Below are 22,956 nucleotides of genomic sequence, written 5' to 3'. Positions count from 1 at the left end.
GAGTGCAGTTTACTAAAGCATTACCTAAGCCTATTACACATTCATCACTAATTTAATTGTCACTTTTTAAATATTTAAGAAAAAAATATAATTAATTATTTAGAATAAAAATTGAAGAAAAATATGAAATAATTAATAATAAAATTAAAATTCTAAAATGAATAAATTAATAAGTTAAATTAACAAACAAACAAATACATGCAGAAAAGAAAGAAAAATAAATCAAATAAAAAGCTAAAATATTAAATAAAAGCTTTAAATTCATTTTTATTATTAAAAAATATCAAAATCAAAAACAAATAAAATATTGATACTCAAGAAAAAGTGTCAGATTTGAGAGATTAGTGCAGCTTGCTAAAGCATGACATAAACCTTACATACCTTCACCACCAATTTAATTGTTACTTTTTAAATATATAATTAATTAGTTAGAAAAAAAATGGAAGAAAAATAAGAAATAATAAGAAATTAATTAATTAATTACAAATTTAAAACTCTAAATAAAAAAATTAATTAGTTTAATTAACAAACAAACAAACAAACAAACAAAAAAAAAAGTATACATATATACATACAAAATATATATTTTAAATTCATCTTTATTTTAAATAATACAATGATCTTTCACAAATAAATTGTTTTTACCTAAGTCCAAGTATCAAATTTGAGAGATAAGTGCACTTCGATAAAGCAGATACTAAGCTTGATGCACCAGTTGCACCAATTTAATTCCTACTTTGTAAATATTGAAGAAAAAAATATAATTAATTTGTTAGTTAGATGAAAAAAATGAAATATATGAAATAATTTCTCGAATTATCTAAGTATTTTTGATTTACTTTCATTCAAAAGTAAATTAAAAATTAACAAATTTACAATTCATTCATTAGTATAGCCTATCCTAAATTAAAAAGATTTTGAAAGCTATATATATATATTTTAAATTCATTTTTATATTAAAAAGTATCACACTCCAAAATAAATAAACTATTTTTACTATAGATTAAGTGTCAAATTTGAGAGATTACTGCAATTTGCTAAAGTAGAACCTAAGCCTGATGCGCTTTCATCATCAATTTATTTGAAACTTTTTAAATATTGAAAAAATATATATATAATTTATTAATTAGTTAGTTAGATGGAAAATATTAAAAAATGAAATAATAAGAAATGAATTTATTAATAATAAAAGAAAAAGTAGAAAATGAAAATTAAGTTAAAATAATGAAATAAATAAATAAATATCTGTTTTAATAAAAATGAGAGTATGTGTGTGAAAAAATATTGTAAATAACTTGAAAATTAATTATAAATAAATTAAATACCTCAGATCAATGTGGAGAACCTAATGAGATTAAAGCTCAGAATTTATAAACTTTTTTTATTAATAAAAATGAATTGAAAGAATAATCATAAAAAAATAAATAATTACATTTTATAGATCCTAAAAATATTTTTTCTATGATATCATTTATTTTTTTTTATCAAAAATATTTATTAACAATTTATGGAAATATTATTAATTAATTACAAGTATATTAAAAAATAAATTACTATTATTTCAAACCAATTTTTTTTTGACTTGGTTATTGAGTATATTTTATTAAACTTTTGCAAAAGGTTTTTTGCCATTTTCATTAAAAAAAATAAAAAATTTCATATAAAGTTAGTTAATCAAAACATTTGATCAAGATACAAACACCATACTAACTAGCACCTACTTGTATTTAAAAACTTACTTTCTAAACTTAATACATATTTCATAAAGAATAAATAATAAAGTTAAAATATTTTAATTTTTTCAAAGCAAATGCTAAATTAGTTGATTGGATACTTATAATTAATTATAAAATTATAATAAATAAATTTTAAATTTTAAGAGAAAAAATTATGATGAATAAATTGTAAATTTAACTTAAAATATAAAAAATTTAAGAAATAAAGAAGTTATTTTATAAGTTTTATTTATTAAAATTTAGAGAAAAAAATGCTTTAAGAAAAATAAAATTATTCTGATATTAATGAAGTAAAATACAATATTTTTTTTATTGAAGTACCTTAGAAGATTTTTATATGAATTAAAGTTTATAACCTCTAACTTAGCCAACCACCTTAATCTGAATTTAAATTTCTAGTAATTTATTACTTTATTCAAAATTTATTTAATTCATAATTATTCCATTCAAAAAGTTGCATTAAATATTTGAATAATTATATTCATATTCAATTGATAATCAAAATAAATAAATTGTTTTAATCAAAAATTATTTTATAATAAAAGAAATAATAAATTAGAGGACGAATTTGCAATAAAATTAGCTCTTTCATTAGCTAATTGCTCATAACTAAAGACTTTAACTCTTAATTTGAAGTAGAAAAAATTCATTCTTTTAATGAAAGCTTTTTATATAAATTCAATAAAAATATAAAAAATTTAAACAATTTATTTAAAAGAATATTGACGAAAAATTAATATTTTAAAATAAAGTTAAAATAATTTCAGTTAGCAGGGTGCTATAAATCTATGCTCAGCTTTGGTTAAGTGTAAAAATCTATCATCCTTACATCTAAATTTAAGGTAAATAAATTTATTTTTAGTTTTAACCAAAGATATTTGTAAAATAATTATCTCTCTTTCTTTGCATAATATTCTTTTATTTTAACTTGTTAAAATTTTATTTTATAAAATAAACTTTTCAATTTAAGCTTATTATTTAGTTATTAATAAAATAATTTGTAACTCAGATTTATTTATTTATATATTTATTTAGATATTTATTTAGATATTTATATTTCATTATTGAAAGCTTAGAATATTTTTTACTAATTATAAGATCAAATAAAATTGGCGAATTGGGAGGTTCTTACATAGGTTTTAGTTTAGCAAATTGTTCAAGCATCAAAATCTTAAAACTTAACTTAAAGTAAAAGCCAATTAATTATCAGATTTTTGCAAAGAATTTTGTTCCAAACCTAAAAAAACAATATATAATTTATTTATTTATTCATTTATATTGTCTAGGTTAAACAGTATCGGTATATAAGGCACAATTGGCTTAAGCTAAGCTTTAGAAAACTTTAAAAATATAGAAGAATTATACCTTGATCTAGGGTAAAATATTAATTTTTATAAATTTTTTATATTGAATAAAAATAATTAATTTCTTATTATAACCATGACTTATTTGAATTTAATTGGATATTATAATCTTAATTTTGTAAGGTATAACAATAAAATCAAAAATGAAGGAGTATTGAGCTTAGGTTCTGCTTTAGCAAAGTGTGACAATCTTAAAATTTTAAAGCTTTAACTTGAGTAAATTATTCTAAATTAAATAAAATTAATTCTTCATTAAAATAAATAAATTCAATATTTTTCATTTTTGTTTAATCAGAAAAAAATAATTTTCTTCTTTTTTAAAATGTTTCATTTTCAACATATAAATTATTTACAAAAATCATTCTAGGTCAAATAAAATTAAAAACAAAGGAGTTTCTGGATTATGTTAATCACTCTCTTAATGCAAAAAGCTACAAAAATTAGCTCTTCTGCTAGAGTATAATTAAATTTTTCAATATTAAAAGTATTTAATTTATCATATTATAAAGCTACAATAAAATATTTGACTTAGGGATTTCATAACTAGCAAAAGCTTTAGCTTAAAGCGTAACTATCACTTCCTTTCGTCTCAGTTCTCAGTTAAAAAAATTAATATTGATTCTTTTGTAAAACTATTTTTCAAGGAGGATAAAAAATAAAATAAAATTTAATGAATACTAACAATATTTAGATAATTGATTATAAATATTTTATGTTAAATATTTTTTTATCAATTAACCACCCCCATCCTCCGAAACATCACCCTTTTAAATAATAAAATTAAATAAATAAATACATAAAACTTTTAGAGATCATTCCTTACTAAAAGTCAGAAAACAAGTTTGTTAGTAGATTGGTTCATTGATTAATTATATTTTTAAATATTTTTTAACTTTAATTAAATAATTTTAATTTTTTAGCGATTTTAATTTTGTTAATTTCCTCAACAATCTATAAAAGGTAAAACTATATTTAAGATAATGGAGCAACTGGCTTAGCTTCAGCTTTAATTAAATTTAAGTCATTAAAGACTTTAAAAATAAATCTAAGGTGAGAATGTTTATTTTTTTTAATGCATTATTTGTCCTTAATAAATAAATAAAGTATGTTTGATAAAAAATTTAATAAAATACTTATGATTTATTTATTAGTTTTGATAATTTTTAAATATTTTTTAATGATAATTTATCAATAAAGTTATAATTAAATTGGAGATTTTGGAGCATAGAACTTAGGTATCTCGTTAGCAAATTGCTCTAATATCTCAAATTTAAAGCTTCTACTTTAGTAAATATTTTATGATAAAAAATTTGATTCATTTATAAACTAAAAACTAAAATTAATTATTATTTTTATTAATATATAAATTAATTAAAAAATAAATAATTTATATTACTATTAAGCAAATATTACTTCAATACATTTATTTAACTACTCTCAAATATTTTCATTTATTTAAAAAAAATAATCTAAATAACTAACTAACTAAATAACTATTATACTTTTAATAAAAAGTTCAAATAAACTTGGTCAAAAAGCTGGAATAGGTTTAAGTTAAATTTTTACTAACACTGGCCTTCAAAGTCTTTCAATTATTTTAGTGTATAATTTATTTTTATATCTACTAAACTCATATTTTACAATTATTTTAATTTAAATTATTTAGATTATTTTTTTTTTCAATTAAACAGTATCTTACGATTGTTTTGAAAATTTAGTATATTGATATTTCTTCTTCAAAATTTTTTTATCTTATTTTAGATCTAATTAACTTGAAAATGAGGCAGTAAAAAGTATTGGTATTGCTATGAATGACTGTACAAACTTAAAAAATTTATAACTTCACCTCTAGTAATTTATTTTTTAAAACAAACAAACCTACTTTTTTTATAAATTTTAGTTTGATAAAATTAATCTTGAAATTAAATACTATTTAATTTAATTTTTATTTGTTAATATTATTTTCTAAATTAAATAAATTGTAGTTAGAATGAATTTAACTCTGAAGGATTGTTATTTATTAACTCTGCTTTAAAAAAATGCATTAATCTTTAAACAGTCAGTATAACGTAAAAGTTTATTCAATTAATTTGTTTGATTTGAGTCAAAATTATAAATATTTTTTATAAATTAATATTTGATAATTTTTGTGATTTAAATAATCTAATAAATTACAAATTAATTCATTAAAAATAGATTTAATAATATTGAATATCAAACCTGTTATTTAATGAAGATAACTTTAGCAAAGATAAAAAAATTAGTATTAAAAACTTTAAGATATCATAATTGATAATTTATTTAAAATAAATAAGTAAACAGACCTACTTATTTTTATACTATATTTCAACATTTTATTCTTATTTAAAGTATTTTAATACATGCATCTTTATGTATTCTTATTTTATATTTATTTTAATTTTAGTATAAGTTTCTTTTTTAAAAAAATAAAATTCAAATTAATTAAATAAGTAAATATAAACTTCATTTTAGATAATAATATAAAAAATATAAATATTACACCTAGCTTTTAGCTTTATAAAGTAAGCAAAAATCTATCTATCTATCTATCTATCTATCTATCTATCTATATTTATTTACCTATTATTATTATAACAATGTATATTGAAGACCTCAAAAGAGGTTAGAATTAGGTACATTTTTGGATTAGACGTCTCAAAATTTTTGAGAGAATCCATAATCATGGTTATGAATTAAATCATGGATATTCAAATTATAAACATTAACGCAGAAAATACTAACTTATTTTTAGTTTAAATAGTTTTTTTTCTAAAAAAAGTCATACTTACTTCTTAAAACCATATAAAAAATCATATAATATTTTTTTTTAAAATATAAAACAGAAAATTCATTCATTTATAAATAAACAGCAAAACCTTCTTTTTTAGCAATGAATAAGCAGTAAAATTGTATTAATTTGGTTTTTTCCTACTAGGGCAAAAAGCTAGCTTGATCAAAATAAATTAAATAAACAAATAAATAAATAAAACTTAACCAATAATCTTAAATTTTTTGATTGTTATTGATTTTAGTTTATTTTTCTATTTTGTGCATTAATTATTTATTTTATGTATTTATACAAACATACATTGTCTTATAAAGCCCATTACATAATTATTTTTAAATTTGATATTCTATTTATCATATATCTTTTTATCTTTATAAGAAATTTTATTTTTAAAATAAAATTTATTCAACTAACTTAAATTATATTTAAAAATATTATAAGTTTAAGTTCAGTAATGAAAAAAACTATTTTTTTACTGAAATTAACATTTTTCATATTTGCTCAATAATTCCCCATTTTTTTTCATTGAATAATTAAATTTATGCTCAGACACAACGATTCACATTTACCTAAATTTTGAATTTTTCTCACTTTACCAAAAGTAAGCTTAGGAAATGGTGAATAAGTCATTAAGCGAAGATATTTATAAAATTTTATCAAAATTAAAAAATTTTTACCCACATTTTTAAAAGAAATCAAAATTATGAGAATTTAATAAGGAAAAGCGAGTTAAAATAAATAAATTTCTTTTACAAATTAATGTAATTAATAATTTAGAAATTATGAAATATTTTCTACCATGTTTCAAAAAATACATCGACATTTATTTTATATTTCAAGGGAGTTTTTAAATGTGCAATAAATATATATATTAAATTAATTAATTTTTACTAAATTTATAATTCTAATTTTTAATAAATTTTTGATAGCTAAATATAATTTAGTAAAAGCCCAATTAAAAAAAAAATATTTTGGAGTGCTTATACATCAGTAGCAACATAAAATAAGTTTGCTTAAAATTACTAAGGATTTTTTTAGAAATGTTTTACACTATAAATTATGAAAAGAAATTAAATAAATAAAAAATTTAATATATAATTTAATATTGAATTTTCTTTAGAAAAAAACAATAATGAATCAATCAATCAGTTTTTTGAATTATTTTTGTGGTTTTCTTCCTTTGATTCTTCCTACTAACTCTCTAATTAGTTTTGTATAAGTAAATTTTTTAAATATTGGATGGATTTTTTAGAACTTTCATTATTATTTTATACTTAAGTTTTTTGAATTTTAATGAGTTTTTCATTATCATTTTTGTTTTAGAAACTTTTTTTTGTTTTGTAAATTTATTAAAATGCCTGATTTTTTCTCAAAAGGACTGAATAAGAGAGAATAACTCTGTCATAGTTATTTTAAGGTAAATAAACTTAGTAATTTTTTAGCGTTTCGAATTAAAAATAACCTTGTTACATAGTCAGGTCATGAGGCATTTAAACCAGTTCTTTTAACTGCTTAATAAGCGTTTCATTTACCTATCTTTAGTTTATACTACTTAATTACTTGCTCATTAATAGAGGATTCAAAGATTTCTTTTTATGAAGAGCTTATGTTATCAAGGTATTTCTTTTTATATTTTCTCTCAAATTAGCATATTCTTTTTACTTTTGCTGCTGTTCATTTTGGTTAGCTATTTTTTATTGATTTATTTACCTGTTGTAGAATTAGTTATCATCTTGTACATTTTAGTAACCAACTTAAGAGTAAGTGTCTTAATTGCTCAACTAATTAGAAGACTCATAATATACATATTGTTAAATTATATCGTTAATATAAGGATTATTTGCTTAAGGATTATGGTACTAAATTCCATGTATAGTTTAGTTGTTAATATTATTTTAACCATTATTTTGGTGGTAATAATTTGCACTATTCAGGTTCACATAAATATTATTATTAGCAGATTTAGGAGATGTATCAGAGATATTGGATTGGTGGCGCTGTCTATTAGTTGGAGTATTGAAATTTGAGCAATCTCCAGCAGTTTAATAGTGATGAAAGCTAATCGGAGTAATATTATTATTGATAAATTAAGAAGACTAAACTTGAATAGACTTGTTATCTGCTTAATTATCTTCATTATTTTCTTACAGCGAATTTATAGAGAATTATACTTTTTTGTTTAAATTAAAGGCATGAGGGCTCTGCGAGAAATCGTCATATGCTGAAAATGTATGTTAAAAGTTATTATTAGATTTCTATTATATTTGCACACTAGACTTATCAAACGGATATAACTCTGAATACATATTCACACTTTAGCTATCTTAAATATTAGCAATTATATTCTTCACTTTCTAATATTAAATTTTGATGTTGGCGAGTTGATTTTAAATACCTTAGCTTGTCTTCATTTTCTAAAAATATTATTGGTTTTATTATTAGTTTACAGTTTTCAAGCTAGGATGGCTTGCATTTCCATAATTACCCTTGAATTAAACGATCTAATCTTAAAACTCTAACTAAATGAGCTCATTGAACCATCCTTTCGTATATAAATCTTCAATATTATCATCTACAAATTATCTAGCTCTATCTTCAATTTAATCTTATATTTGCAGAGTTTGGTAAGAGAACTTTCTTCTTTAAATATCTTTGTCTCTTACTTAAAAATCATTCTTCACATAATCTTTTATGATCTAACGTTGATAAATAATAAATTAATGATTAAATAATTAATAATCAATCTATTAAAAATATAATGGAAATAATAAGAGATTAATTAATATTTTCTTTATAAAAAATTTTAATAAAAGTTAAGACAACTTTTAAAAATTATTTTATTTTATTTGTATTTACTCTTATACCATTAAAATCTATTTAATTTTCCTATGTTAATTAGTAACAATTTATTAGAAATAATTAATCTTTGAATAGGGTTTTTAGTATATAACTCAACTTTAATTGTCTAAAATTATCATTAAAAATATTTATTTATCTGAAAAATAATAATTGTTTTATTTAGTTAAATTTGAATAAAATTTTACTTAAAAATTTAACATATTAACTTGAAAAAAATTTTGCTTTAAAAAAAATATTTTTTAATTGAGTTATCTTAAAATACAATTTTACTTACAAATTTTACATTTTAATTTGAAGCAATTTTTTGTTTAAAATTTTATGGGAAGTTAAAGCTTGAAAAATAAATATTAAAAAGTATGAGCTTTTTTTCGTTTTACTTTGTATTTGTCAAGCTGGAGATGAATGAAATTACATTAGGTGACGAAATGATTGCTGGATTTACAACAGTAACAAAATACATCAGCCATTTCTAATTTGTTACTGTAAAGAATTGAGTCTTTTATCATGCAATATCTTTCTAAGTCTAAGGGTGAACTTTAAATTAATTCAAAGAAACAGCTTCTTTTGATTACTAGCAATTTAGTGAATTCAACGCTTCTTACTGATACTTGACTTACTTAACCAGTAAAGAATTAAATTTCTCCAAACTGATCTCCTTTATGAAGCAGCTTTAGTTGTTCGTTATTATTACTGTTATAAATCTCTACGCTTCCTTTTTCTATGAAATATATGCAATTGTCATTTTCTTCGTTTTAGGAAATAATCCTTTAACCAGGTCTGAATTCTTTTTACTCAATCAACTTTATAGTCTTTTAGATAATTTATTCACTGAAATTATTCCTATTTTTTTAAAAATTGATTACACAAAAACAAATTAAATTTCTTAAAAATTTTGTTTCCACTAAATTGAAAAATAACCATCAATTCAAAAGAAAATCAATCAATAAATTGAAAAAAATTTAGTTACCTAAAAAGCGTTGAGTTTTCGAAAATTATCTTATTAGCCTCAAGCATAATCTAATTTTGTAGGGTCTCTGGCAATAATTAGATTACTTTTTGCTATTTTTGAATATCTTCTTAATTTGACTGGATAAAAAAATATTGCAAATATTCTCTTACTTACACCTGTAAATCAGTAGAAATATTTTTTTTATGCATGAATCCATATATCGCATTAAAATGCTCATCATATTCTTTATTGTTAATGTCCATTTCTGATAATATTTGTCCAATAGAATTCAAGCTGTATCCAAACATACCACAAGCTATAAGCATGGTTAAAATAGAAAGTAAATATTCTATACTATTAACAGGTGTTATGTCACCGTAGCCCACAGTAATCATGGTTACAGTAGTGAAATAATAAGCTCTCAAATACTATTCATAGAAAGTTAGATTTTGTATTCCTTTTAATTTATCAAGCCAAGTATAAGAACAATTATTGATATTATTGTAAGTGTCTTATTAGCCACATATAATAGAATTTTATGTCTAATTTATTTTACCAACTACAAGCCAAATACAAGCAAACACATGAGAAACTATGAACAAATTGAAGAAAATTTGCATCAAGCTGATGATTCCTCGATTTATCTTTCTCAAATAAAACCTGTCATAAATTCTATTTTTGAATGAATTCTATTTGAAAACTTTTAGTAGCGCAACCACAAAAAAAATAATACTGAATCTATAATTTTAAATTAATTAAAGCTAGCTTCTTTGTGAAGCTAAAACAATCCACAAAATTGCAACAAAAGAGATGTTAAGAATACCATTTTTAGAAATATATTCAAGCAAGATAAGAGTTCTTGAGTGGAGAAGATTACCCTTTCTGTACTGGACTGTATTTAAATTGATGAAAATATCAAGAGTTGCTATAATAACAAGCAAAATATCAAGACCTTCAAAATAAAAAACTTCTTTGAAAAGAATGCCATAAATAAAATAAAGAGGAAGATAGAAGAAGAAGATAATTACAATTATCATATTAAAAATATCCCATATAAATTTCCATAAAGATTAAGGTAGAAATAAAGGAATAGTAGGAGTTCTATGCATTAATCTTTTTATTAAATTAATTGATTAAATTCGCTAAAAAATGAGATGAATAAACTTTTAAAAGCGGCTGTAATCATAAAACTCATAACCTTCCTTCTCCTAATTGTCATAATTTATTGTTTTATCTCTTAAATAGAAAAACTTCTGTCTTTATAGCATCGCAAGTCTTTTTGATTCAATATTTGAAGCCATTTTGTATGCGTAGTTTTTCATCTTCATAATTATGTGGATAAAATTTACAGTTCTTTTTTATGTTTTTTTTTAGTGTATTTACTTTTCCACTTCTGTAAACTTCTTTGATTCTTTTTTTCTTGATCCAACCTAAGAAGCCAAGCTTTATTTTTGCTTTTTGTTTGAGCTTACCATCGCCATTCCACTTAATTAAGACTAGTCTTAAAATAAATTTCTACCTTAATCATTAACTGACTATTCTATTAAATCTTACTAATTAGTCTTTTGGCAACTAAATTAAATTGATTGCGATTTATCCTGAGCATCTGCGGATTTACTATCAACATTAGAGTATCTTTATGGGCTATTTAAATTTAATCCATCTTGTTATGAAGCATTTTACTAGTCTGGAGGAATATTTGTTTGGCTATTTGCATTTTTCTTCCTAAAAGTTGGACTAATATTAAAATTTAAGTCACTGTTTATGCCGCATATTTGCGATATATTTGTTTTGTTTTCTACTTATTCATCCTATATAAGCGATTTGTTTTCATATTAAACAGAAACACTCAAAGAGCTTAATTACTATTTTTGTTCTTCCTTTATGAAGCTAAATTGATTATTTTTAGAACTCTCATTTTAAATATTGCTAATATCATTTTAACTTTAAGCTTATTTAAATGAATTATCTTCATTATAATACTAAAGTCTCTTTTTACTGTTAAGTACTTGCCCTATATTTGGAATTTTATTGCTAAAGTTAATTTCCTAAAATATTTATTTTGCGCTTAATTCTTAAAATGAAGATTAAACCCTATTTGTAGACACCATTTTTGTTCCAATTTCATCCTCTGTAAGAGTTTTTTCATTCTAGCGTTAGTGAAAAATCTCTACCATTTCATCATGCTCTTTTTAAGTTTTTTCAAAATTTAATTTTTAAATGCTTAGTCTCATCTTCCTTTTAATAATTAATTTATACTATTTATTATCTAAAAAATGTTTATAATTTGTATTACATATTTAATTTAATTTTAATTAATTTATAACCACAATTGATTAAATAAAACAATTATTTCAGCAGAATTTAATCAGTATTTATTAATATGCTAAATATGAAGAGAAACAGTTTGAATTTACTAATTAAGTACAAAAGCTTGTTATTTCTATTTAACTATAATTTGATCATAATTATTTTTGTAATTACTTATTTATAAAAAAATATAAAAAGTAAAATTAGATTTTTAATAAGTACTATCTATTTATTTATCAAAATAAAGAGTATATTATTAAACAAAAATAAAATCACAATTAATAAAAATTACTAGTTAACTTTAAATAAAAATTTGAAGTATTATAAAATATTTTTTTTGTTACTAATTTACCTTTAGTGATTTTTATAATTAAATATATTTTTTATCAATTTAACTTAAAGTTTACCAAGTATTTATTCAATATAATTTATTAGAGGGGAATACTTTCCATTTTTATTATATATTTTTAAGGGGGTTTTTTAAAAATGCAATCAAAATATTGAATTAATTAAAAGTTTGTATAATTTAATTCTATTTTTTTCATAAATTTTAAACACTAATTATAATTTATTTAAAAAAAGTTACTTTGGAGTGCTTGTACATCAGGCAGGCAACATAAAATAAATTTGCTTAAAATTATTTAGAATTTTTTTTGAAATATTTTACATTATAAATTATGAAAAGAAATAAACTATTTAAAAAATTAAATTCATAATTTCATAACTAATTTTCTTTTAAAAAAAACAATCATTCAACCTGTTGAATTTTTTTTGTGGTTTTCTTCATTTGATTCTTCCTAATTACTCTCTAATTAGTTTTGTTTAAGTATATTTTTTAAATATTGGATCGATTTTTTAGAATTTTCGTTATTATTTTATACTTAAGTTTTTTGAATTTTAATGAGTTTTTCATTATCATTTTTGTTTTAGAAACTTTTTTTTGTTTTGTAAATTTATTAAAATGCCTGATTTTTTCTCAAAAGAACTGAATAAGAGAGAATAACTCTGTCATAGTTATTTTAAGGTAAATAAACTTAGTAATTTTTTAGGGTTTCAAATTATAAATAACCTTGTTACATAGTCAGGCCATGAGGCATTTGAACCAGTTCTTTTAACTGCTTAATAAGCGCTTCATTTACCTATCTTTAATTTATACTGCTTAATTATTTGCTCATTAATAGAGGATTAAAAGATTTCTTTCTTTGAAGAGCTTCTGTTATCAAGGTACTTTTTTTAATACTCTCTCTCAAATTAGCATACTCTTTTTACTTTTGGTTCTTTTCATTTTGGTTAGCTATTTTTTATTGATTTATTTGCCTGTTGTAGAATTGATTATCATCTTGTACATTTTAATAACCAACTTAAGAGTAAGTGTCTTAATTGCTCAACTAATTGGAGGACTCATAATATGCATATTGTTAAATTATATCGTTAATGTAAGGATTATGGTACTAAATTCCATGCATAGGTTAGTTGTTAATATTATTTTATCCACTATTTTGGTGGTAATAATTTGCACTATTCACATTCACATAAATGTTGTTATTAGCAGATTTAGGAGATGACTCAGAGATATTCGATTGATGGCGCTGTCTATTTGTTGGAGTATTGAAATTTGAGCAATCTCCAACAGTTTAATAGTGATGAAAGTTAATTGGAGCAATATTATTATTGATAAATTAAGAAGACTAAACTTGAATAGACTTGTTATCTGCTTAATTATCTTCATTATTTTCTTACAAAGAATTTGTAGAGAATTATACTTTTTTGTTTAAATTAAAGGCATGAGGGCTCTGTGAGAAATCATCTAATGCTGAAAGTGCATGTTAAAAGTTATTATTAGATTTCTATTATATTTGCGTACTAGACTTATCAAACGGATATAACTCTGAATAAATATTCATACTTTAGCTATCTTAAATATTGGCAATTATATTCTTCGCTTTTTGATACTGAATTTTGATGTTGGAGAGTTAGTTTTAAATATTTTAGTTTGTTTTCATTTTCTAAAAATATTATTGGTTTTATTATTAGTTTACAGTTTTCAAGCTAGGATGGCTTGCATTTCCATTATTACACTTAAATTAAATGATCTAATCTTAAAACTCCAACTAAATGAGCTCATTGAACCATCCTTACGTATATAAATCCTCAATATTATCATCTACAAATTATCTAGCTCTATCTTCAATTTAATCTTATATTTGCAGAGTTTGGTAAGAGAACTTTCTTCTTTAAATATCTTAGTCTCTTACTTAAAAATCATTTTTCACATATTCTTTTATGATCTAAGTTAACAAAAATAAATTAATTTTTAAATAATTAATTAATAATTAATCTATTAAAAAATGCAAAAATGGAAATAATAATAATTTAATATTTTTTAAGTCCTTTTTTTATATGAAATAAAATAATTATTATTTAATTAACTTTGAAATAAAATTTTACTTAAAAATTTTGAATTTTAACTTGAAAAATATTTTGCTTAAAAAAAATAATTATTAAATTTAAAATAAAATTTACTTCAAAAATTTTGCATTTGAATTTGAAGTCGTTTTTTGTTTAAAATTTATGGAAAGTTAAAGCTTGAAAAATAAATATTAAAAAATATGAGTTTTTTTTCGTTTTACTTTGTATTTGTCAAGCTGGAGATGAATGAAATTACATTAGGTGACGAAATGATTGCTGGATTTACAACAGTAACAAAATACTTCAGCCATTTCTAATTTGTTACTGTAAAGAATTGAGTCTTTTATCATGCAATATCTTTCTAAGTCTAAGGGTGAACTTTAAATTAATTCAAAGAAACAGCTTCTTTTGATTACTAGCAATTTAGTGAATTCAACGCTTCTTACTGATACTTGACTTACTTAACCAGTAAAGAATTAAATTTCTCCAAACTAATCTCCTTTATGAAGCAGCTTTAGTTGTTCGTTATTATTACTATTATAAATTTCTACGCTTCCTTTTTCTATGAAATATATGAAATTGTCATTTTCTTCGTTTTAGGAAATAATCTTTTAACCAGGTCTAAATTCTTTTTACTCAATCAACTTTATCGTCTTTTAGATAATTTATTCACTGAAATTATTCCTATTTTTAAAAAAATTGATTACACAAAAACAAATTAAATTTCTTAAAAATTTTGTTTCCTCTAAATTGAAAAATAACCATCAATTCAATAGAAAATCAATATAAAAATTGAAAAACATTTAGTTACTTAAAAAGCTTTGAGCTTTCGAAAATTATCTTATTAGCCTCAAGCATAATCTAATTTTGTAGGGTCTCAGGCAATAATTAGATTACTTTTTGCTGCTTTTGAATATCTTCTTAATTTGACTGAATAAAATAATATTGCAAATATTCTCTCACTTACACCTGTAAGTCAGTTGATACGTTTTTTTTATGCATGTATCCATATATCGCATTAAAATGTTCATCATATTCTTTATTGTTAATGTCCATTTCTGATAATATTTGTCCAATAGAATTCAAGCTGTATCCAAACATACCACAAGCTATAAGCATGGTTAAAATAGAAAGTAAATATTCTATACTATTAACAGGTGTTATGTCACCGTAGCCCACAGTAATCATGGTTACAGTAGTGAAATAATAAGCTCTCAAATACTATTCATAGAAAGTTAGATTTTGTATTCCTTTTAATTTATCAAGCCATGTATAAGAACAATTATTGGTAATAATGTCAGGATCTTATTACCCGCAAATAATAGAGTCTTATGTCTAATTTATTTTACCAACTACAAGCCAAATGCAAGCAAATACATGAGAAACAATGAACAAATTGAAGAAAATTTGCATCAAGCTGATGATTCCTCGATTTATCTTTCTCAAATAAAACCTGTCATAAATTCTATTTTTGAATGAATTCTATTTGAAAACTTTGAATAGCGCGACCACAAAAAAAATAATACTGAATCTATAATTTTAAATTAATTAAAGCTAGCTTCTTTGTGAAGCTAAAACAATCCACAAAATTGCAACAAAAGTGATGTTAAGAAGACCATTTTTAGAAATATATTCGAGTAAGATGAGAGTTCTTGAGTGGAGAAGATTACCCTTTCTGTACAGGACTGTATTTAAATTGATGAAAATATCAAGAGTTGCTATAATAGCAAGCAGGATATCAAGACCTTCAAAATAAAAAACTTCTTTGAATAGAATGCCATAAATAAAGTAAAGAGGAAGATAGAAGAAGAAGATAATTACAATTATCATATTAAAAATATCCCATATAAATTTCCATAAAGATTAAGGTAGAAATAAAGGAATAGTAGGAATCTTTTGAATTAATCCTTTTAGTAAATTAATTGATTAAATTAGCTAAAATATGAGATGAATAAGCTTTTAAAAGTGGCTATAATCATAAAATTCATAGCCTTCCTTCTCTTAATTGTCATAATTTATTGTTTTATCTCTTAAATAGAAAAAATTCTGTCTTTATAGTAGGGCAAGTCTTTTTGATTCAATATTTGAAGTCATCTTGTATGCATAGTTTTTCATCTTCATAATTATGTGGATAAAATTTACAGTTCTTTTTTATGTTTTTTTTTAGTGTATTTACTTTTCCACTTCTGTAAACTTCTTTGATTCTTTTTTCTTTGATTCAATTTAAGAAACCTAGCTTTATTTCTGCTTTTTGTTTGAGCTTTCAATTGCTATTCCACTTGATTAAGATTAATTTGAAAATACATCTCTACCTTAATCATTAACTGACTATTCTATTAAATCCTACTAATTGCTTTTTTAGCAACTAAACTAAATTGATTGCGATTTATCCTGAGCATCTGCAAATTTACTATCAATGTTAGAATATACTTATGGGCTATTTAAATTTAATCCCTCTTGTTATGAAAAATTTTACTAGTCTAGAGGAGTGTCTGTTTGGCTATTTACACTCTTCTTCCTAAAAGTTGGACTAATAATAAAATTTAAGCCACTGTTTATACCACCTATTTGCAATATATTTGTTTTATTTTCTACTTGTTCATCCAATATAAGCGATTTGCTTTCATATTATACAGAAGCACTCAAAGAACTTTATTGATATTTTTATTCTTTCTTTATGAAGCTAAAATGATTATTTTTAGAACTCTCATTTTAAATACTGCTAACATCATTCTAAGTTTAGGCATATTTAAGTGAGTTATCTTCATTATAATACTAAAGTCTCTTTTTACTGTCAAGTACTTGCCCTATATTTGGAATTTTTTTGCTAAAATTATTATCCTAAAATATTTATTTTGTGCTTAATTCTTAAAATGAAGATTAAACCCTGTTTGTAGACACCATTTTTGTTCCTATTTCATCCTCTGTAAGAGTTTTTTCATTCTAGCGTTAGTGAAAAATCTCTACCATTTCATCATGCTCTTTTTAAGTTTTTTCAAAATTTAATTTTTAAATGCTTAGTCTCATCTTCCTTTTTAATAATTTATTTATAATATTTAATATATAAAAAATGTTTATAATTTGTATTACATATTTAATTTAATTTCAATTAATTTATAACCATAATTTATTAAATCATGCAATTATTAGAGCAAATTAAATTCAATCAGTAGTTATTAATATTCTAAATATAAAGAGATACAGTTTTAATTTTCTAATTAAGCAAATGAGGTTGTTATTCTATTAAACTATAATTTAATCAAAATATTTTTGTATTTATTTATTTGTAAAAAAATATAAAAAGTATCTATCTATCTATCTACCAATATAAAATTAGATTTTTAATAAGTACTGTTTATTTATTTATTAAAATTAAGAGAGTATTATTGTTATGTAATAAGTTATTATATTTAACTTATTATTATTAAAAAACATGAATAAGTAAAGAACTTCGAAATAATTAAATTCTTGTGGATGTTATGTATGTATGACACAAGAAAGAAGAACTATAGATTAAAATAATAAATTCTAATTTTTTAAATTTATTATTAAAGTCTTCTTTTATTATTGTTAAACCAAATTTATTTTTTTTAAATTAAAATGTAAAATTTTAAATTAAGTTATTTATTTATTTTATATAACATTTTTATTTACTTATTTATTAAAAGAAAAATGTTGAATTATCTTTTTTTGAAATTAGATTATTATATGGCTAATAGGTTAGAGTGAACATAATTTCATTTCAATAATAATCTATTATCACAGTTTTACTTATTTATATTCGCATGTTAAAGAAAGTTATAAAAAAAAACTTTTCTTACTCTTTTAAAAAATAAATAATCTAATTTACCTAAAATTGGAAAATATTGAGGATAAATAGCATGCTGATTTTTAATAGGATAAATTTATCTTAAAGCTAATATAGTTTTTTATCTAAGAAAGTATTTTTATAACATTAAAATTCACTTTTATCTAAAAATAAATAAAGAAAGAAAGAATTGATTATTCATAAAATCTGAAATTAAATTTCCTTTAAGTCTTTTTGTCGATAAAAAAAAAGATGTAAAAGTTATAAACCTATTATAAATTAGAAGATGTAATTTTTTATTATAAAGAGTATTAATAAACGAATTTTATTTTTATTAATTTAAAGTTGTTAAGCTCATCAGAATTATCCAACTCAGATCTTTAACTTATTTTCCAGTTAAATTAAAATTATTGAACAAATTTTTAATATTTTTTAACAATTTATTAATCTGATTCATTCATTTATTTTTTAAATATATTTTAAATAATTTTGAATAATATTTATTTATTTATTATAACTTACAATTCTAATTTTAAAATATTTTTAATAGCTTTTTAACATTTGAAAATAATCTAGAGTGTCTAAGCTCTAAATTAGCTAACTTCACTAATCTTACAAATCTTAAAATTAATATTTAGTAAATTTTTTTGTTGATTTATTTATTTATTTTTCTTAAATGCTCTCATAAAAAATTAAAATATCAAAAATTATTAGTAGAATTTTCTTATTTTAAAAGAAGTTAAATAGTAATATATAATTAATTTAAATATAACTTATAATATAAGATCTTTGTTTATAGCCTAAAGTAATACATAAAGATTACATCTTTTATTTGCTGGCTGCACCAAACTCACCAATTTGGAGCTTATTTTAGGGTAAAAATATATATTTATTATGCGTTTTATTAAGTTATTTTAATTCTTTTATATATTTAAGTTATCTTAGAGCATTAACTTAAAAAAAAAGTATTTTATTTATTTATTTAATCTTTTAATTATAATCATAAAATTAAAATAAATTAATAAAATAAAATATGTTTTTTTTAAATTAACAAGAAAATATTGTCTTGGTAAAAATGGTTTATCTGATATAATTCAAGGTCTTGAAAAATGTGCAAACCTTTCTTCCTTGTAACTTGATCTTTCGTAAATAATTATTTTTATTTTTATTAATCATGGGTTTTTTTTTATTATTCAAACATAATTAATTATAAATATTTTTTTCAATTTTTTCAAACTCTTTCATTCTTTTAATTGAAAATCCCTCCCTTAAATGATATTCCGAAAAATTAATTGGATTATTTTTTTTTATTTTTAGAGGGAGTATATTTATTAATTAAATGTAAAAATTTATAAAATGAAAGAAAAATAAATTTCTCAATTTATGATTTTAGTAATTTGATGGCTGATGAAGAATTAGTTATTTATTTTTTATTTTTTTATTTTTTTTTATTTGCTTATTAAGTTTAAAATTGGTAAAATTAATTTTAATAAACTAAAAGAAATAATATAATGTATAGTGAAGTGCAAAATTTATTTTCTTCGTTAACAAAGATCTCTAATCTTTAAATTTTAGGACTTAAGCTTATGTAAATATAAGAAAATCTTTAAATAATTAATTCATAAATATGTTTTTATTTAAATTAATCAACGATTGAAAAATTAATTCAATTTCTTTTATTTATTTTTTGTTAAATTTTTACTCTAAATTTATTTCAGTAATTTTTTTGATATTAAAAATAAAATATTAAATTTAAGTAAAAATTATCTTGATGTTTAAGATTAATCAATTTTGAGTTAATCTTTAGCAAACTGCTAGACACTGACTGATTTAAGACTTACCTTAAAGTAAAATAGATAGATCAACTTAATTGCTTTATTAAAAATATTATAATAAATGAAAGAATTATCCATACCTTCATTTTATTTTAGATTTTTCTTTATTTTTTTAGTTTTCTTTTTCAAAAATATTCATAATATATGAAAAAGTTAAAATTTAGTTGGTGATTTAGGTCTTTCAAAGTTAACTCATTTAACAAAAATTCCAAATCTTTCTTATTTGATGTTATTTCTTTAGTAAAAAAAAATCTTTTATTTTAAAATATTTATATTAATTCAATCAATTAGTCATTAATTAATTTTTTAAATTCTTATTAAACAAAAAAATAAAAAGTAAATTATAAATAAAAATATTTATTTTAACAAAAGAGATTGTTAGATTGGTAATGAGGGTGTCAATTATTTAGGATTCTCATTAACTTAAGCATCTAAACTCAGAAGCCTGAACCTGAATCTTAAGTAAAATATTTTTCTTTTTTTATATTCATAAAATGGTTAGTTAGCATGCATGAAGGAAATATTATTTTAATCAATTTTTAGATACTTATTTAGCTAACTTTTCATTTTCAAATTAAGATTAATTAGCTTATATTTTTAAAGTAGTTTTTAAAGAAAATTAACACCATCATAAAATATGAAAAGATAAAATAAAATAGGAGATTAGGGCACTTACGATTTAACTTATTTTTTAGCAAAAAAGACTAATCTTTCATCATTAATCATTAATCTTTAGTAAATTTTACTTTTATTCAAGTTTCTTTTTTTTTCTGAAATAAAAAAAAATAAATATTATATTATATTTTTTTATTTTTATTTATTAATAGGAATAATAAAATTTCTTATCAAAGCACAGAAAAAATAGGATTTTATTTTGCAAATCTCTTTCATCTAACAAAATTGGGTCTCTATCTTGAGTAAATTAATAAAAAAACTTTAAAAATTTAATTTTTATAATGGCTTAGCTTGCTTGATTTTATCAAAAGTTAAGAAAAACAAATATTAAAGTTAAAAATGAATTAAATAAATTTATTGTTAACTTTTTATTAAAAGATAGAAATGCAAGAATTTAATACCATTTTATAGATATTTTTATTTAAACTCATTAATTACATTTAACTGTTCATAAAAAATAAAAATTTATATGTAAATTTTATTAAAAGCTAAAACTATGTTTAAACTAAGAGGATCTCTGATATAGTCTTAAATTTAAAAAACTGCAAAAATCTCTCATCATTTTATTTCAGCATTTAGTAAGCATCAAATAAATTATTAATTAATTTTAAAGTTTTTATTTATTATTTAGGTAGTTAGGATATCAATAATAAATATTAAAAATATATCTATCTATCTATCAATCATTTCATTTATTCTATTTTTTTTCTCATTTTAAATAAAAGTAAAATATTAATTAAATTATTTAATAGCCTTCTTGATAATGAGAGTTAATTTTTTTAAGATTTAAATTCTACCTTAACAAACTGTTCAAAACTTTCAGAACTTTCACTAACAGTTATGTAAATTATATCTTTATTTCATTAATTAATTAGATAAATTTTAACACCGCAAATATTCATAAATAAAATCTATTTAGGTTAAAATATTAAATTTTAAGTTCCTTAAACAAAAAATTACTTAATCAAAAGCTTATCTTTGAATAAAAATAGCTTATTTATTAATTAAGGATTTAGAGTATATTGACTAAATTTTCATTTAATTTTTCAATTCAATTAAAACAAAAATTAAATAAAATTAAGATAGAAGATTAAAAATTAATTTTAATTTTTAATTGTGCAAAAAATGAAAAATAAATATTCTTCTTTCTTTTATCAATTTTATTTACAAATTTGAAATTATTAAGTGAATTAACTAAACAAATTTCTAAATTAATTTTTTGTTTATTAAAAATACAAAAAAATATTAATTGATTAAAAGATGTGGTTAAATTGATGATAAGAGTATTTAAAATTTAGTGTCTTTATTAATTAATTGTAATAATCTTAACAACTTGGATCTTGGGATTGGGTAAATTTATTTATTTATTATTTAATTTAATTTAATTTAAATATATTATATATAGATTTAATTAAATTCTTATTTTAAAATTAAGATTTATTAAATTGAAATATATACTTTTAAATTTCTCAAATATTAATAAATTCATTTTATTTAAAACTAAAAATTTTAAATTTAAAACAATTAAAAGCTGCAGTAAAATATCTTTTGAGAACTTATTAAATCTATGCTCTTGTTTATCAAAATGCTAAAAACTATCATTTCTAACACTCAAATTTGAAAAAAAACAGTAAGATTTTGTTTCAGTATTAATTTTTTTATAACTAATATTGATTGAAATACCTATGAATAATAAATATATTTAAGCTAATGTATTTTAATCTTCTTCAAAAAAAGTATAATAGAATAAAAAAAGAGATAGCTTGCTCTAAAAATTTTTAAGACAAATAGATTAGTCCAAATGAATATTAATTAGTGAATATTGATAATTACAATAGAAAATATAATGCATTTGATAAAAATTTTAATAAATGAAGTAGTAAATTATTTTAATTTTAAATTTGATTTTATACTTACTTACTTACATATATATCTATCTAGTTTATAATAAATAAATAATTACAAATAATAATTTTATTTAGTAAAATAACAAAATAAATAACTATTATATTGTTCTTATTCATTCATATTTTGCTTTTTTTATTTAAAGGATAATTTAAAAGGTAAAATTAAATATTAATTAATAATTATCTGCATTTTTGATTATTTTATTAGTTTAAAAATTAAATTTTCATTTTTTGTTTATTTTATTTATATTAAGAAAAAATAATTTTAAATAAATATGAGCAAATAAATAATTTT

The 22,956-nt window shown here is 20.3% G+C and overlaps 6 protein-coding genes across 6 annotated transcripts in view; 2 read left to right on the top strand and 4 right to left on the bottom strand. All coding sequences in view use genetic code 6, as the record gives it.

Annotated features, from left to right (window-relative positions):
* The window catches only part of TTHERM_001121650 (cyclic nucleotide-binding domain protein), a gene marked incomplete at both ends in the record, with an annotated part of 3,412 nt that extends 3,367 nt beyond the window's left edge, over positions 1-45 (bottom strand). Inside the window, one exon of the mRNA XM_012798489.1 lies at positions 14-45. Coding sequence (XP_012653943.1) covers positions 14-45 — 32 coding nt within the window. The remainder of the gene's footprint in view (positions 1-13) is intronic.
* A 1,942-nt stretch (positions 46-1,987) lies between these two features.
* Positions 1,988-5,393, top strand: TTHERM_01121640 (hypothetical protein; the record flags this gene model as incomplete). Its single annotated transcript, XM_001019566.3, has 13 exons — positions 1,988-2,026; positions 2,085-2,134; positions 2,282-2,371; positions 2,489-2,578; positions 2,835-2,924; positions 3,023-3,112; positions 3,224-3,316; positions 3,468-3,557; positions 4,061-4,150; positions 4,298-4,387; positions 4,862-4,951; positions 5,086-5,169; positions 5,297-5,393. The coding sequence occupies 13 exons, from the start codon at positions 1,988-1,990 to the stop codon at positions 5,391-5,393; spliced, it is 1,083 nt and encodes a 360-aa protein (XP_001019566.3).
* A 1,661-nt stretch (positions 5,394-7,054) lies between these two features.
* Positions 7,055-11,951, bottom strand: TTHERM_01121630 (cyclic nucleotide-binding domain protein; the record flags this gene model as incomplete). The annotated part of the gene is made up of 3 exons (XM_001019565.2): positions 7,055-8,605; positions 9,146-9,608; positions 9,736-11,951. 3 exons carry the CDS (start codon positions 11,949-11,951, stop codon positions 7,055-7,057), a joined length of 4,230 nt encoding a protein of 1,409 aa, XP_001019565.2.
* An 828-nt stretch (positions 11,952-12,779) lies between these two features.
* TTHERM_01121620 (cyclic nucleotide-binding domain protein) lies at positions 12,780-17,463 on the bottom strand (the record flags this gene model as incomplete). The annotated part of the gene is made up of 3 exons (XM_001019564.2): positions 12,780-14,315; positions 14,658-15,120; positions 15,248-17,463. 3 exons carry the CDS (start codon positions 17,461-17,463, stop codon positions 12,780-12,782), a joined length of 4,215 nt encoding a protein of 1,404 aa, XP_001019564.2.
* A 406-nt stretch (positions 17,464-17,869) lies between these two features.
* TTHERM_01121610 (kinase domain protein, putative) lies at positions 17,870-20,996 on the top strand (the record flags this gene model as incomplete). The annotated part of the gene is made up of 7 exons (XM_001019563.1): positions 17,870-17,921; positions 19,044-19,119; positions 19,300-19,389; positions 19,764-19,832; positions 20,002-20,091; positions 20,490-20,541; positions 20,907-20,996. The coding sequence occupies 7 exons, from the start codon at positions 17,870-17,872 to the stop codon at positions 20,994-20,996; spliced, it is 519 nt and encodes a 172-aa protein (XP_001019563.1).
* A 1,889-nt stretch (positions 20,997-22,885) lies between these two features.
* Positions 22,886-22,956, bottom strand: part of TTHERM_01120610 (transmembrane protein, putative) — a gene marked incomplete at both ends in the record, with an annotated part of 436 nt that continues 365 nt past the window's right edge. The window contains one exon of the mRNA XM_001019562.3: positions 22,886-22,956. This exon is cut by the window's right edge and continues 126 nt beyond it. Within this exon, the coding sequence (XP_001019562.3) occupies positions 22,886-22,956 (71 nt within the window).

Source organism: Tetrahymena thermophila (assembly GCF_000189635.1).
Source record: "Tetrahymena thermophila SB210 genomic scaffold scf_8254583, whole genome shotgun sequence".
NCBI lineage: Eukaryota > Ciliophora > Oligohymenophorea > Hymenostomatida > Tetrahymenidae > Tetrahymena > Tetrahymena thermophila.
The sequence above is the reverse complement of the archived record's forward strand: the minus strand, read 5'-3'. Positions and strand labels throughout refer to the sequence as shown.